General features: G+C 44.5%; 1 protein-coding gene across 6 annotated transcripts in view; it reads left to right on the forward strand.

The window, feature by feature from the left end:
• The window catches only part of TBC1D13 (TBC1 domain family member 13), a 31,063-nt gene that overhangs the window by 15,183 nt on the left and 1,332 nt on the right, over positions 1-14,548 (forward strand). For 2 of the 6 annotated variants that reach the window (XM_044992779.1, XM_044992778.1), the window contains 11 exons: positions 2,046-2,196; positions 3,711-3,784; positions 4,767-4,807; positions 5,343-5,404; positions 5,776-5,875; positions 7,789-7,871; positions 8,044-8,203; positions 10,502-10,712; positions 11,459-11,622; positions 13,518-13,678; positions 14,058-14,115. In XM_044992779.1, the coding sequence (XP_044848714.1) occupies positions 2,147-2,196; positions 3,711-3,784; positions 4,767-4,807; positions 5,343-5,404; positions 5,776-5,875; positions 7,789-7,871; positions 8,044-8,203; positions 10,502-10,712; positions 11,459-11,622; positions 13,518-13,678; positions 14,058-14,115 (1,164 nt within the window). In that variant the 5' untranslated portion in view covers positions 2,046-2,146. Of the gene's footprint in view, positions 1-2,045; positions 2,197-2,332; positions 2,412-2,616; positions 2,650-3,181; positions 3,234-3,710; positions 3,785-4,766; positions 4,808-5,342; positions 5,405-5,775; positions 5,876-7,788; positions 7,872-8,043; positions 8,204-10,501; positions 10,713-11,458; positions 11,623-13,517; positions 13,679-14,057; positions 14,116-14,548 lie in introns of those variants that run through there. The other 4 variants (XM_044992781.1, XM_044992784.1, XM_044992780.1 and 1 more) reach the window with 4 other exon arrangements.

The raw sequence follows: 14,548 nt of genomic DNA on the forward strand, positions 1-14,548 counted from the left end.
AAATAGAACCCACATCTCCTTAAACTCAGTCCATTGCCCTGCCAACTAGGCCACATTGGATTTTGGCATGATAATATGATTGCATCCTGGACGTATGAAATTGTTTCACTGTTGTGTCAGAAATACAGGATGCTGGGATAATGTTGCATTGCATTTTTATTACATTGTATCTTACCCCAATGGTGTAGTATTGTGCCACATTGATTTTTATTGCAGTGTGATGACATTCTGTAGCATGCTAACTAGGGCTGTCAAGCGATTAAAAAAATTAATCGCAATTAATCGCACTGTTAAACAACAAGAGAATACCATTTATTTAAAATATATTTGATGTTTACTACATTTTCAAATATATTAATTTAAATTACAGCAGAGAATACAAAGTGTACAGTGCTCACTTTATATTTATTTTTATTACAAATATTTGCACTGTAAAATTTTTTTATTTTTCAATTCACCTCATACAAGTACTGTAGTGCAATCTCTTTATCATGAAAGTTGAATTTACAAATGTAGAATGATGTAAAAAAAATGCATTAAAAATAAAACAATGTACAACTTTAGAGCCTATAAGTCCACCCAGTCCTACTTCTTGGTCAGCCAGTCACTCAGAAAAACAAGGTTGGTTACAATTTGCAGGAGATAATGCTGCCTGCTTCTTATTTACAATGTCAGCTGAAAGTGAGAACTGGCATTTGCATGGCACTGTTGTAGCTGATGTTGCAAGATAGTTATGTGCCAGATGCACTAAAGATTCATATGTCCCTTCATGCTTCAATCACCATTCCAGAGGACATGCTTCCATGCTGATGGGTTCTGCTCGATAACATTCCAAAGCAGTGCGGACAAACTCATGTTAATTTTCATAATCTGAGTCAGATACCACCAACAGAAGGTTGATTTTCTTTTTTGGTGGTTTGGGTTCTGTAGTTTCCCCATTGGAATATTGCTCTTTTAAGACTTTTAAAAGCATGGTCTACACCTTGTCCCTCTCAGATTTTGGACGGCACTTCAGATTCTTAAACCTTGAGTCGAATGCTGTAGCTATTTTTAGAAATCTCACATTGTACCTTCTTTGTGTTTTGTCAAATCTGCTGTGAAAGTGTTCTTAAAATGAACATGTGCTGGGTCATCATCTGAGACTGCTATAATATTAAATATATGCAGAATGCAGGTAAAACAGAGCAGGAGACATAAAATTCTCCCCCACCAAAGGAGTACAGTTACAAATTTAATTGATGCATTCTTTTTTTAATGAGCATCATCAGCATGGAAGCATGTCCTCTGGAATGGTGGCCGAAGTATGAAGGGGCTTACAAATGTAGCTGAGGCCTGGACTGACATGAGTAATTAAAAACATGGATGTTGTGATGCAGCATAATCAACCTTAAGATACATGTTACTTCCAGCTTTGATGACACTTTGATGCACCTTGCTGCATGACACAGTTACATTTTGACATGTTTGCTTCTGAGTGAGGGATAATGTTTCTGTCAAATATGACAATATCGAGTCAAAATATCATCCTGTAGCACTGTGTCTTATAGACTGACTGTCTCAATATGCCAGATTGGTTCACCCTTAGCAGAACAGTGCAGGGGATGGAATGAGAAATATTGGTCAAGGATATAAAATCTAACACCCCGGCTTTTATGAGTAGTGCCTCAGGATCTTCAACATGCATAGCAAGCAAGACCTTAGCTTTTAAATTCATGGCCAAAAGACTTCTACAGAATAAACTGCCTAGAATGCATTTTCAGATACCTCTAGTTTAATTATATTTTGTTCACAAAGAACAGTGGATTTCTCATTATCATCTTAATTGTGTTCCTTCAGTGAATGTGAACATGAGTTCATCCTGCCAAAGCAACACTTTGCCATCAGCTTCAGCTGCTATATGGCTTGAGAGCAAAATAGGAAATGATCCTGTCCTTAGGCATCTTTCTGGATGAAAAGTGCCATGTAAATAAAGTTGTGTACTGAAGTCCTCCACTATGGGAAAATAAAAAATATATGTAAATGTTAACGTTTAGATTTACCCACAGGTGATGTCAGAGGATTCTTTGAGACAAGAAATGAGTGATTTCTGGCTGCTCAGACCAGAGATGACATCAGTTTAAGAAAGGAACCAAAAAGCTCCTGGATTATGAAAGGAGGAAAAATCTGGGCGAATACAGGGCCATTGCAGGGTCAAAGGTAGCATTGCCTAGGCCCGGCAGGTGAGGGCTCGGGAGGCGGGGCCAGGCCGGGAAGGGGCGGGGCCAGGCCGGGGCGGGGCCTCTCACCCAGGCCCGGGGCGGCTATTTCCGCAGGGCCCCGCCCCCTCCCGTCCTTCCCGCCGCCTGGGGCCGGGTTTCCAGCCGGACCGTTTATTCGGGGCGCGTCACCATGTCGAGTCTGCACAAGAGCAGGTGGGGGGCCGGGGCCCGCCTTCCCCCATCCCCGGGTCGGGCCGCTGCCCGCCGGGGCCCGAGGAACCCCCGGGGGGCGGGGTCCGGCCCTGAAAGCGGCCCCCTCCTGGAGCGAGGGGCCCTTCCGCCGCGCCCCTCCTTTCCATGGACGCTGGTGTCCCCCCCCAGCCCGCCCCCTCCCCCAGCACATCCTCCCAGTCGGGGGGGGGGGACGCCCCATAACTGAGCCCTGGGGCAGGTGTGTTCTGGGCCCTGCACCCTCCTGTGGGGGAGGGGCTGGCACAGCCAGGGGGAGGCTGCTGCGGGTAAGACCCCCCCCCAATCTCTGAGGGCGGGGGTGTCTCTGCTTGCGGTTGGCGGCTTTCAGCAGGGTGTGGGCTGAGGAGTGAGATGCTGGGGTGGCTTCTCGGGGGGGTGGGGGCACTTCAGAAAAATTGGGGTGTGTGTATGCGTCAAAGTGGTGTCAGCATATAGACCTGTTATATGTGATTCTGTTCTGTGAAGTCGGGGTGGGGGAAATGGGGCATACCGACCTATGGAAAGTTGGGGTGCCCCATAGCAAATGATGCTCCTGCATAGGGCAAAATATCTGAGCCAGAGCACAGCGTTACATCCCATTCATGATGCGTGGCTCTGCGTTTAATGGAACTACAGGCTTTCTCCCCTTTGGGTGCAGCTTCACTAATGCAGCATTGCGGAAGTGCTGGCACCAAAAGTTTTAGGGGTTTTGAGGATTGTTCAAAGGTTTCCTAAAGCTGGAGTGTCCCAGCCTTTCAGTATGGTTGTAAGATGGGAAACTTCAATACCTGGAGAGAGTCTGAGGTAGGCGCTCTTACATATGTCTGTTTGGTTTTGCAATCTGCCTCACTTATTGTACTTGCAACTGAAAAGCAGCTGTGATAAGTCTTTATCAGAATAAAAGCAAAGCATGTTTTTATAACTATTTACAATGTATGTTATGTGGTGTAAGTGCCCTTGAAATAAGTAATCTTGAGTCCAAGCCAGGGATGATGATCTCTCACTGAGAGACATCACGAGCCTAAACTCAAGAGAACTATACAGATTTTTAACAGTAACTGCCTATTCTGAGTGTCTAGGCAAGTCCTCAGTGTATATCCATTATATCTAGCTGTAACGGCCAACGGGGACAATGTGCCTGGCTGGCAGAGGTATTTGTGCTGTGATCATTGCAGGAAAGCAAGCTGCCATATAACTCTGATACCGTCACCTAATCACCTGACTCATCCTTGAGAGTGTCATCTTTATATAATTTGTGTATGTGTGGTCACACTTTTGTAGGATTGCAGAATTTCAGGATGTCCTTGGGGAACCCAAGATTGCCCTGCAGAAGCTCCGTGAACTCTGCTTTAGTGGTAAGTGATTTCTGCGAAACTATTGCATGGGTAGCCACAAAGCTTCTACAGCAGGAATGTCCAATCCAGGCCTATATTGACAGTTTGGTAACAGACTTGGGTGTTGCACCTATTTTGCTGTAATAGAATTGAGCTAGTTGCAGATACTCCGTTCAAGATGGAACACTGAGTGATGGGGTCTGTAGTCTCTAGGCCTTGCGGCTGTGCCAAGTATGAAGACAACTGAGGCATTTGTGGGTTGTATTTTAGCCACACTTGGTCTGAAGGTCTATGCCCTGAGGCACTTGATACCACAATCATGAGTGTGGTGTAATACCTAGATGGTGGTTCCTGAGATCTTTAACTTGCTTTCATCCAGAGCTGCTACTGTCTTTCCAGTGGATAAAAAGAATTTGAAATCTTAAGCATAAGATGTCAAACACCACTAGATGATTAGCTAATGTTGAGTAAGCAAACATCATCTGTGCTGCCACTAAGTTACCAGTGTCATAAATGTTTAACAAAGCGGAGCATGTCACAAACCAAAGACTAACAGATGTGATTAAAAGAGTTACCAACTGTTTGAATGGTTTAGAGGCAATTTTAGCTGTACAATATATGGTCTCTGAAACCTTCAAATGTGGACAAAAAACTTCTCTTACTTCACTCTCTATAAAATATCCACTAATTCCTTCATTCAAGACACCATCTGCATATTTCACCTGAAGCATTCCTTCCTTTGCTCCATGGACCATATCATTTTTCCCCTTATGCTTAGCCTAGTCGTCTTCCCTTGCAAGAGCCAAATATGCAAGTCACTTTTTACTTGCTGTATTAACTTTTTTTTGGTATGCCATAGAGCTTCTCGATATCTGTGTAAAACTCCTTGCCAGCTTGAAAAGTGCTGCCCTCCTGTTTGCTTGGTGGCATCGGCATAAATGCTGCATAATGCAGTGAAAGGGCTGGCACTAACTTAATTGACTCTGCCTGATGTATTTCACAGGGATTCCTTTTGATGGTGGGCTGCGCTGCCTCTGCTGGAAGGTGGGTTTTGCTTGGGGCTTTTCTTGTCTTCTGTAAGTTACTCTGGATTGTTTGATTCTGCAAAGTTTTGTGCATTTAAAAAACAAAACAGATTGGCTTATCACTACCTAAGAAGCTACTGTGAATCAACAGCTCTTGGTTGCTGAACAATCAGGGAAATTTATTCTAGCTAATCTGAAATGATAGTAACAGACATGCTTGTGTGGGGGGAGATCATTTGGACAGGTTGTCGGGTGGGTCTGTACAGCTTTGGTGCATCTACAGCCCCCGCTATTATACCCAGTGGGGTTAAGCTATTGAATTTGCCACTTAAGTGGAAGGAATTTGCTATGCCTTTTTGCAGGGTGACGTTAAAATATATCCTCCAAACACTGATGGCTATAACTTGATAAAGTACCAGTCATTCTTCAGGAAGATTCCATCTTCCTCAATGAGCCAGTTCTAATTCCAGTCATCCCCCTCATTTGTTTCACTGAACTTCTAATTGTTAATACCTTCTGCTTCAAGGAGTAATGTGTATGTTCCTTCTGTCCAGATCCTCTTGAACTACCTCCCTGTGGAGAAGGCCTTATGGAGCACCTTGCTGAAGAAGCAGAGGTGATGATCTCTGTACTCTTCAGCCCTAATACCCTTGTGGGGTAGAGGTCCACAGCTTCTTAGCTGTCATTAGCATTTGAAAAAATACTCCTATTTCTAAGGGATCCTGTAAAATTAGATGCTTTTGTGTGGAAAGAAAAATATTGTCTTCTTTCCCCCCCCCCCCCCATTAATTCTACAGACTGCCCTGGTGGTTAATGTGATAACCCTTCACAGTTGAGCTGGACAGTTCTCAGTAGAAAAGGTCAAGTGCTCCCTGTCTGAGCAGGGGGGCACAGAGGGACCTGTCTGGGTTCAGGGCGGATGTCTTTTTCGTTTCATTGTATTTTATCTTCTGGTTTCTAATGTGACTTCCTCCTCTCCTTGTTAAGGGAGCTGTATTCTCAATTCCTGAAGGAAATGATTATTCAGCCTGGGATAGCCAAAGCCAATCTTGGTGTCTCCAGGGAGGATGTGACCTTAGAGGACCATGTAAGTATAGTTTAGTCTGCATGTGGAAGGGAGTTCTTGTAAGTTTCAAACTGATCCTGGGGTGATCCTTGGTGATCCTTCCTGCTGGCTTAATAGAATAAAAATATTTTGAGAATCTAGGAATGGGGTGCTGAGCCCTTATGAGGGTGTCTGGCTCAGTGACTTCCAGACTGAAAAAAGCTGTAAAATACTGTGTTAGGGTAACTTATCCTTTCCTTTTCCCCTTTCCCACTGCCATCCTCAGTGAGCTGCTTGTCCATGCAATAGACTTAAAATGGGAGTAAAGGATCAATATGATTAAAGGCTCAATGGAGAGCGGTCACAGCATGGAGCTGCTAGCGAAATGAATCTCTCCATTTAACCTGTGAAATCCTCTCCGTGGATGGAAGGCTAAATGGGCCAGTCTGAAACCAGTGTATAAGAGAAGCAGCATTGGCATGTGGTTAGACTATGGGATTGGGAATCAGAAGACGTATTTCCAGCTCTGCCACTGATTTGCTGTGTGACTCTGGTGGTCATGTCACCTCTCTGTTCCTCAGTATCCCCTCTGTAAAATTGGGTTAACAGTAATCCCCTTGGAAAAGTGCTTTGAGAGCCACTTATGAAAAGGGTTATTGCACTGAAGGATCCATTTTTTTTTTTTTAAGTGGTCAGAAGAAAGTGCAAAGTAGGGTAACTGCTCACACACCTCTTCTCCTACCCCAGCCTCTCCTGTTAGTAGCCAGTCATCTGTGTCAGTTTGATCTTTGGAAGGGTTCATACTGTGCCTGGCATAGTGGTTCCCAAACTAGGGGTGCGGCTTGTTCAGAGTAAGCCCCTGGCGGGCTGGGTTGGTTTGTTTACCTGCTGCATCCGCATGTTCATCTGATCATAGCTCCCAGTGGCTGCGGTTTGCCGTTCTCGGCCAATGGGAGCCGCAGAAAGCGGTGCGGGCTGAGGGACGTGCTGGCTGCCGCTTCCCGCAGCCCCCATTGGCCTGGAGTGGTGAACCGCGACCACTGGGAGCTGCGATCGGACGAACCTGCAGACACTGCAGGTAAACAAACCGGCTCAGCCTGCCAGGGGCTTATCCTGAACAAGCCGTGCCCTTAGTTTGAGAACCACTGGCCTGGCATGTCTGTGACATGCTGAGCTTTAACTTACTTGTTACTGTGACCTTTGAAGTTCTTGGAATGTTTGCTTTTTTTTGTGTGGGGTATTTTTTTCCCCATCATTCAGATGCCTTTCAGATGAGTGTTACATTCCATTAGTACAGTTTTGGAAAGTCCTGTATCTGAGCTTGTCTTATATGTATGTTGTGATTTCCTATGCTTAGTTATTCCACACTTCCCTGGTCTTGGGTAAACTTGCATCAACTAAACTTTGCACTAATCCACCCAAGCTGGTAATGTTTTGTCAGGCTTCTCGGAGTTCAGATAATCATTACACTGTTATCACTGTGTTAACTATGCAATGCACATATACAGTGACAGTACCTCTTGTAGCGGTTAATATGGAAAATCTCCCTCACACTGATTGGAGCTGTAACCAGAATTCCTGTTAACACAGGTTAGTGAAGCCTGATTGCAGCAGCGAATCCACTAAGACAGGTGAGAATGGATTTGGGAGAGTCTGCTCATACTGCTCTGCACTGGTTGAAAGTAACCACATAGTCTTCACTGGCCTACCAGATGTGTGCTGACTCATTTGAGGTGGGCCAGTGCCCATAAAGTGTCAGCTGCCCAGAGAAAGCACCCCCATTTGTCTAGCAAATCACGACTTTAAACATGGCTCTTGCTAGAAAGTCAATAGCACAGTTTTCCTGATCAGTGTAGACAGAGCCAAGAGACCTTACCTCAGCTTTCAGCAGTGACACGCTCGCTTGTGAGTAAAACATGAACTTACCATGTTTTATGTGATGTCGTTTTGTGCAGCCACTCAATCCGAACCCAGACAGCCGGTGGAACACTTACTTCAAGGACAACGAAGTGCTGCTGCAGATAGACAAGGATGTCAGGTGTGTGTAGATAGCTGGGCTCGCTAGAGAGGAGGAATAACAGTGCAGTTTATGTACCCGCTGCATCAGGAATACAGAATATTTCATGATATCAGGCCCATTCTGTTTCACATGGCACCCCTCTGGTTCTAAAAACTCCTTTTAATTTGGTTTCCATCTTTTTCCACCCCAGGAGGCTGTACCCTGATATGGCATTCTTCCAGCGCCCAACTGACTACCCCTGTTTGCTAATCCTGGACCCCCAGAATGAGTTTGAGACTCTCCGCAAGCGGGTGGAACAGACGACACTCAAGTCACAGACAGTGGCACGAAACCGGAGTGGAGTCACAAATGTAAGATCTGGCAAGGAGTTTTCCCTGTGTTTCTGGGATGGGGGATGAGCATGTTGTGATGGGGGGCGTGGAGGGGGAGGAAGGGAGGTGTGTGCACTTCTGTGGCACGCTTGCTAAGATGGTTGCCAGGCTGGCTTGATACTCTGCAGTTATTCCTTACTCCACCTCCACATATGGTGTGGGTTCTTGTATTCCTGCAGGAGGTTGTCACTTCTCCCCTTTCTCCAGAGGATGGGCTTGACTGAAGAATACTTTTGATAAAGTTGTACAGCTTCAAGTCTCTCTCGCTAAAATCACCCTGGTTTGTGGACAGAGTGCTAACAGTTACAAGTCAAGTTGGTCCTGTCTGTAACTGCAACAAATGTCACAAACTCAACGGTGACCCTATATGAGTCCCCCATATCCACTCACAAGGAAGAGTACACATGTATAGCAAACAGTTCCAGGCAAGGAAGGGTGTCACTGAAACATGGAGAACTTGAACTGCTCTCTAGGTGGAAAGGAATTCTCCTTTCTCTGTGTGTTGAGCTCCTGAAACTTCCTGCTCACCCAGCAGGTTTTATTTCTCTTTTCATTGATTACATTGGTTCTTCTGTACTGTGCTGTTCGGCATGTTTGACAGCACAAAGGGAATTGAAGGTTGATGTGCTGCTTTCTCTTGAATCGTTTTTTGTTCTGGCTTCTGTTGGAACAGAATCTTTTTTGTTGAGTTCACTGAGCTCCAGGGGAAGTGTTCACAGCTCTTATTGCCCCAATTTATGTGTTCCTCTGGATGGACTCTAAGGGGCCAGAGGGTTTAATAACAGAGGACAAATTGATCTAGTCTCCCAGAGCCTGAGATGTAACAAGCTGATATGATTCATATACTTGAGACAGCATTGTAGTCAGCTGCCATTTATCTCCCTTATTCTCTTCTGAGTGCAAACATCACTCATAAGAGCTGCCAGATTGGGTCAGACCATAGTCCATCTTGCTCGATATCCTATCTCTGACTGTGGCCCATACCAGAGGTTCAGAGGGAGTGTACAGAACAGGGCAATTACAGAATGATCCACTCCTGTCTTCTACTCCCGGCTTCTAGTTGTCAGAGGTTTTGGGGTCACCCTGAGCATGAGGTTGCATCCCTGACCATCTTGGCTAACATCCACTGATGGACTTATCCTCCCTGAACTTGTCCAGTTCTTTTTTGAACCCATTTATGCTTTTGGCCAGGACAACATCCCAGGTTAGTTGTGTGGAAAAGTCTTACTACTTGTTTGTATTAAATCTACTGCCTGTTCATTTAATTTGATGACCCCTGTTTTTTGTATTGTGGGGAAGGGTAAATAACACTTCTCTATTCATTTTTTCCATACTATTTGTGATTTTTATAGCCCTCGATCATCTCCATTTATAGCTTTTTTTTTTTTTTTTTTTTAAAGCTGAACAGCTCTAATGTTTTTAGTCTGCCCTTGTATGGAACTCAATTTATACCCTTGATCATCTTTGTTGCCCTTTGTACCTTTTGCAATTCCACTATATCCTTTTTGAGATGGGGCAAACAGAACTGGAGACAGTATTCAAGGTATGGCACACAATGGATTTATAGTGTCATTATGATATTTTCTGTCTATCTTTCTATCCTTTTCCTAATAGTTCCTAAACTATTGTTAGCCTTTTTGACCACTGCAGTGTGTTGAGGGGAAGTTTTCAGAGAACTAATCGCAGTAACTCCCAAGATCTTTCTTGGATGGACACAACTAATTTAGAATCCGTGTGTGTGTTTTCCAAATATGCATTACTTTGCATTTATTAACATTGAATTTCATCTGCCATTTTGTTGCCCCATCACCCAGGCTCATACCTGCCTAGTGCTGCTTTCCCTTCATGGATGCTGCACTTCCCAGCGTCATTCTAGAACAGATACAATAGCACTAGTGACTGATGAATACCTTGCTAATGTGACAGATCACTTCTCTTCCTGCCTCTCTAATGTAGCGGGTCCTTTCTTACATGGACACTGAGCTTGTGTTTTTGATTCAAGGTAGCTGTCCACTGCTGAATTAGCTTATTTGTTCTTGGAAAAGACTTGCCAGCCTGGCTTCCTTTGTATTTTATGGCAGTAAGTCCTACAACTCACTGGGCCACCGTCTGGATTTAAGGATTAATTACTGCCTGGAAAGGGCATTTGCTGTTGGTTACTGGTTATCTGGGGCCGCTGAGTGCCTGAAGTTAAATGCCTGCTCCATGGAAAACTTATTGCCTATACAAATTGGGTGCCCAGAATAATTTTTCTTACGTGTTTCCTTTACCCTTCAGGTGAGTTCCCCGCTTAAAACATCTGCTCCGAATTCATTGAGTGAGTATGAAGTTCTGCCTAATGGCTGCGAAGCTCACTGGGAAGTGGTAGAACGAATCCTGTTCATCTACGCCAAGCTGAATCCTGGGATAGCATATGTCCAGGGGATGAATGAAATAGTGGGGCCTCTTTACTATACCTTTGCTACAGATCCCAACAGTGACTGGAAAGGTAAGTAGTTAGAGTGCTTGAGTGACTTACTCCATTCTGGCAGCAGTTGTTGCAGGGAATGGTTATCAGAGCAGCTGAGGAGGAGACTGGCAGACTCTCCCCATACCAGGTCCCTAATGAAAGGGGGTGGTTCTCAGAGAGTGCTTGGAAAGAGCCTCCTGGGAAGTATGAGAATCCTCTCTGATTCACTTCTGTGACAGCTTGGGAAATCTGGCTGTTGAAAACTTATGAATTCTGGTTTTATGAACTCTGTTGTTATGCTCCATGTACATCAGATCAGCCATTTCCTAACGGGGACTGTCAGGTGCTTCACACCCCTACCTAGAGAGCTGTTAAAGGAACATGCAGACTCATTAATGTTTACTATGGCCTTACTATGAGTTGGCTATAGGGATTGGCTGAACTGCAAGAAACCAGTTTTTCCAGTGGGTAGTAATCAAGCAACAGGTCACCTGACATGGAGGGGCTGATCAGGAAGGTCACATGACAAGGTACTGGAAGGCTTGTGGGAGCCGATGCTAGCTTTCAGGAGGTAGGCAATTGGACTGCAGGGTCCATGCTGCTAAGAAAGGCGTTAGACATGGGGTCTGTAATGGAGTGTGTGCCTGCTCAGTTCTAGCAAGCCAAGAACTCGTGGGACCCAGTACCACAGGCTGGTTAGTTAGTGTCTAGCAGGGGAAGCTTATCAAAGTTGCAACAGCTTCCTTCCACACTTCGGTTATACCACTCCTGTGTGTCTCCTTCAGAACATGCAGAAGCAGATACATTTTTCTGCTTCACCAACCTAATGGCTGAGATCCGGGATAACTTCATTAAGAGCCTGGATGATTCTCAGTGTGGCATCACCTACAAGATGGAGAAGGTTTACTCCACCCTGAAGGAGAAGGATGTGGAGCTGTACTTGAAACTGGTGAGGAGTCAGACATTCATCTTGCCCTCCCCCATTGGAACGAGGAATAAGATGGGTGGTGGATCTTTGTCCTATTTCCAGCCAGAACTCGCTCTCTGTCTTAATTTGTAACAGTGGCCAGGTAGTACAGTGATGGCTGCTTAGAAGTGGTTTGATACAACTAAAGAGCTTTTGTTCTCAGGGACAGGCTGTCTTGAGAGTGATGCAGGGTTGAGTATCTACAGGACAAATGGCTCTTGCCACATTGAGTATCTAGCCCAGGTTGTATTGATGTAGCAAATACTTTGTCCTCTTTTTAGAGGTGGAAATCTGTAACTTATTTACTCTAAAGCTAACTGTGGCAGAAAGAAGTGGTTTGCCCAGTGTCTCTGGCCACCTGGGTCAATAGCTTAGCTGGGAGTGGTGAAACTCAAGATCTCCTGAGTCTCTGAACTCTGCTTTTGTTATTAAGCCAAACACACGTGCTCTTGCAAAGTTCCTTTACAACCTGGAGTTAGTTTTTTTTTCTCAGGGGGAACAAATTCCTGTACTTTCCTTCCATTGCCATCATACGTCCCAATAGCATTCACTTTATAAATTACAGTGAAAAATTATGGCAGCTCAATGATAAATCAAAACTTGATAATAGTAATGCCATCCTGTATATGTAATAATGTTACCTTCCTGTAGCTCCCTTCCTCAGAGGATCTCAAAACACTCTGAAAACTCCCCCTAACGCTACTGTGAGGTGGATAGAGGCAGTTGCAGGTCTTATGGAATGCAGCAGTTGTCTAACAGTACAGCAGTGCAACACAAGTTTAGGATGGAAAGTGTAGAATATTGTTTCTAAATGAAACTCTAGGGAGAACTTATGGGAGGCAGAATGTAGTTACGAGAGTTGGAATCTGGTGAATATTAGGCTTCAGTGTGTGTGTGTGTGTGTGTGTGTGTGTGTGTAAAATGAGATCTTAATATGACTTCAAGTGGTCGTACTCTTGTCTTCTGTCAGCACATTGTCACTCTCCACCATGCTGGTTCAGGAGGAAGAATGTCACCTACTTAGTCACTAGCAGCACTTCCTGCAGGCCCCCAATAGATGTTCCGTAGAAGTCTCCCATCTGTAGAGCCCTGCAAATCTGCAGATATCTGCTTTATATTGGCGGACCATGTTTACAGATTGCAGATCGATGCGGATCCAAATTTTGTATCCGCGCAAGGCCCTACCTATCTGAATACTGAACTGACTTATCTTGCTTACTTTGTGAAATATGTGGACCACAGTAGAAAGTAGCTAAAAGCTTTGAGTTTCAATCTATTGGCTGCCAGTATAAACTGTGTCTGGAAAACTCTGGTCTGTGTGATTGATTTATTTATTTATTTATTTATTTAATTTATTTTATTTTCTATTTTTTTTTGTTATGCTAACTTTCCAATAACTAGGGGATTTTTAGAGTCATTGAAAGGAGAGGAAGTACTTCTGATCTAAACCCTTAGGGGAAATGAGGTGTGTGGGGCTCTTTTTTAAAGGAGAAATAAAACTGAATTAGCTTAAATGCTGGAATTGCAATTTATGAAAGTAACAGTTCCTGCGTTCCATGAACCTGGGCATGATTCCTGCTATCTGAGCCATAGACACTGAAGATAGACACGTGTATGGAGAGCTGTCCTTCAGAGCACTGTAATTTTTTTGGGGGGGTGGTTGTGGAGAGGTTTGAAAGGAGACATGGCATAGTATCTCACAGCATGAGGCTAACGAGACTTTGAAGCAGAGAGGTGTAACTGTAAAGAATAGGCAGGACACTAGCTTATAACCAGGTTACTAAGAGGACACCAAGGAGGCAGTGAACATCTGGCTTTCTTTTCCAGTTCACTACAAGCAATTAGTTACTGACTCTGTTTGTTTGTCTATCCAAAAGCAAGAGCAGAACATCAAGCCCCAGTTCTTTGCCTTCCGTTGGCTGACGCTGCTGCTGTCCCAAGAGTTCCTGTTGCCAGACGTCATCCGTATCTGGGACTCTCTCTTTGCCGATGACAACCGCTTTGATTTTCTACTGCTTGTCTGTTGCGCCATGTTGACGTGAGTGCAGTGACAGCTGACGCTGAGGATGTTGACTCTAGTGTGCTCTCCCCTGCCCCACGATTCACAGCTTGTCTCCTAAATATCAGTGTCCCCCATGCTGGGTAATGTAAATATAGGCTATGTGCTCCTCCACCCCATTCTCTGCTTGAATCCACAGATATAGGGGCCTCTCTTGCATGAAGAGACATGCGGAGGGGGCTCTGGTGAAAGGATGTAGCCGTTCTTTCCACAATGGCAAAAGAAACAGGGCCCTTAAGGAAGGGTAGGAGGCATGTGGTGAGCTGTACACACCTTAGTGGCTGACTTTTTTGGGATGTTTTTGGACAAGGTACTAAAGAGGCAAAAAATACTTGGATTAACATAATCTCTCTTTCAGACTAATCCGAGATCAATTACTGGAAGGGGACTTCACTCTGAACATGAGGCTGCTACAGGTAAGTACTAAAATACATGAGGAATGGGGAGGAGGTGGAAGAACTCTTTTTAAACAGGAGATTTTCCTCTTGTACAATACTCAGATATGATAGAGGCAGCCCTTCTGGAATATAGTTACCAACCCTCTGCCGATCATAATGAAACCATTTGTTTTGAAAAATCTAAACACTTAGCAAACTTCATGGTGTGGTATAAGATCAAGCATTAACTTCTACTGCGTGCTCCCTTTAATTGGAAAATCCAGTGAAGCTGCTCTTGGCCAATAACTCTTAATAACAATACTTCTGTTTACTGGCTGTGCCTTTTGGGGGTTTAGGCTTCTAGGGATCCATCTGATGCTGCTTCTGACTGTTTGATCCGCTAACAGCAGCCTTTGCCTCCATAGCTGATTTGCAGAAAGTGGCTGTATAGCTACCTGTTCCTGGCTGTTAA

This window comes from Mauremys mutica, chromosome 18 (genome assembly GCF_020497125.1).
Source record: "Mauremys mutica isolate MM-2020 ecotype Southern chromosome 18, ASM2049712v1, whole genome shotgun sequence".
NCBI lineage: Eukaryota > Metazoa > Chordata > Testudines > Geoemydidae > Mauremys > Mauremys mutica.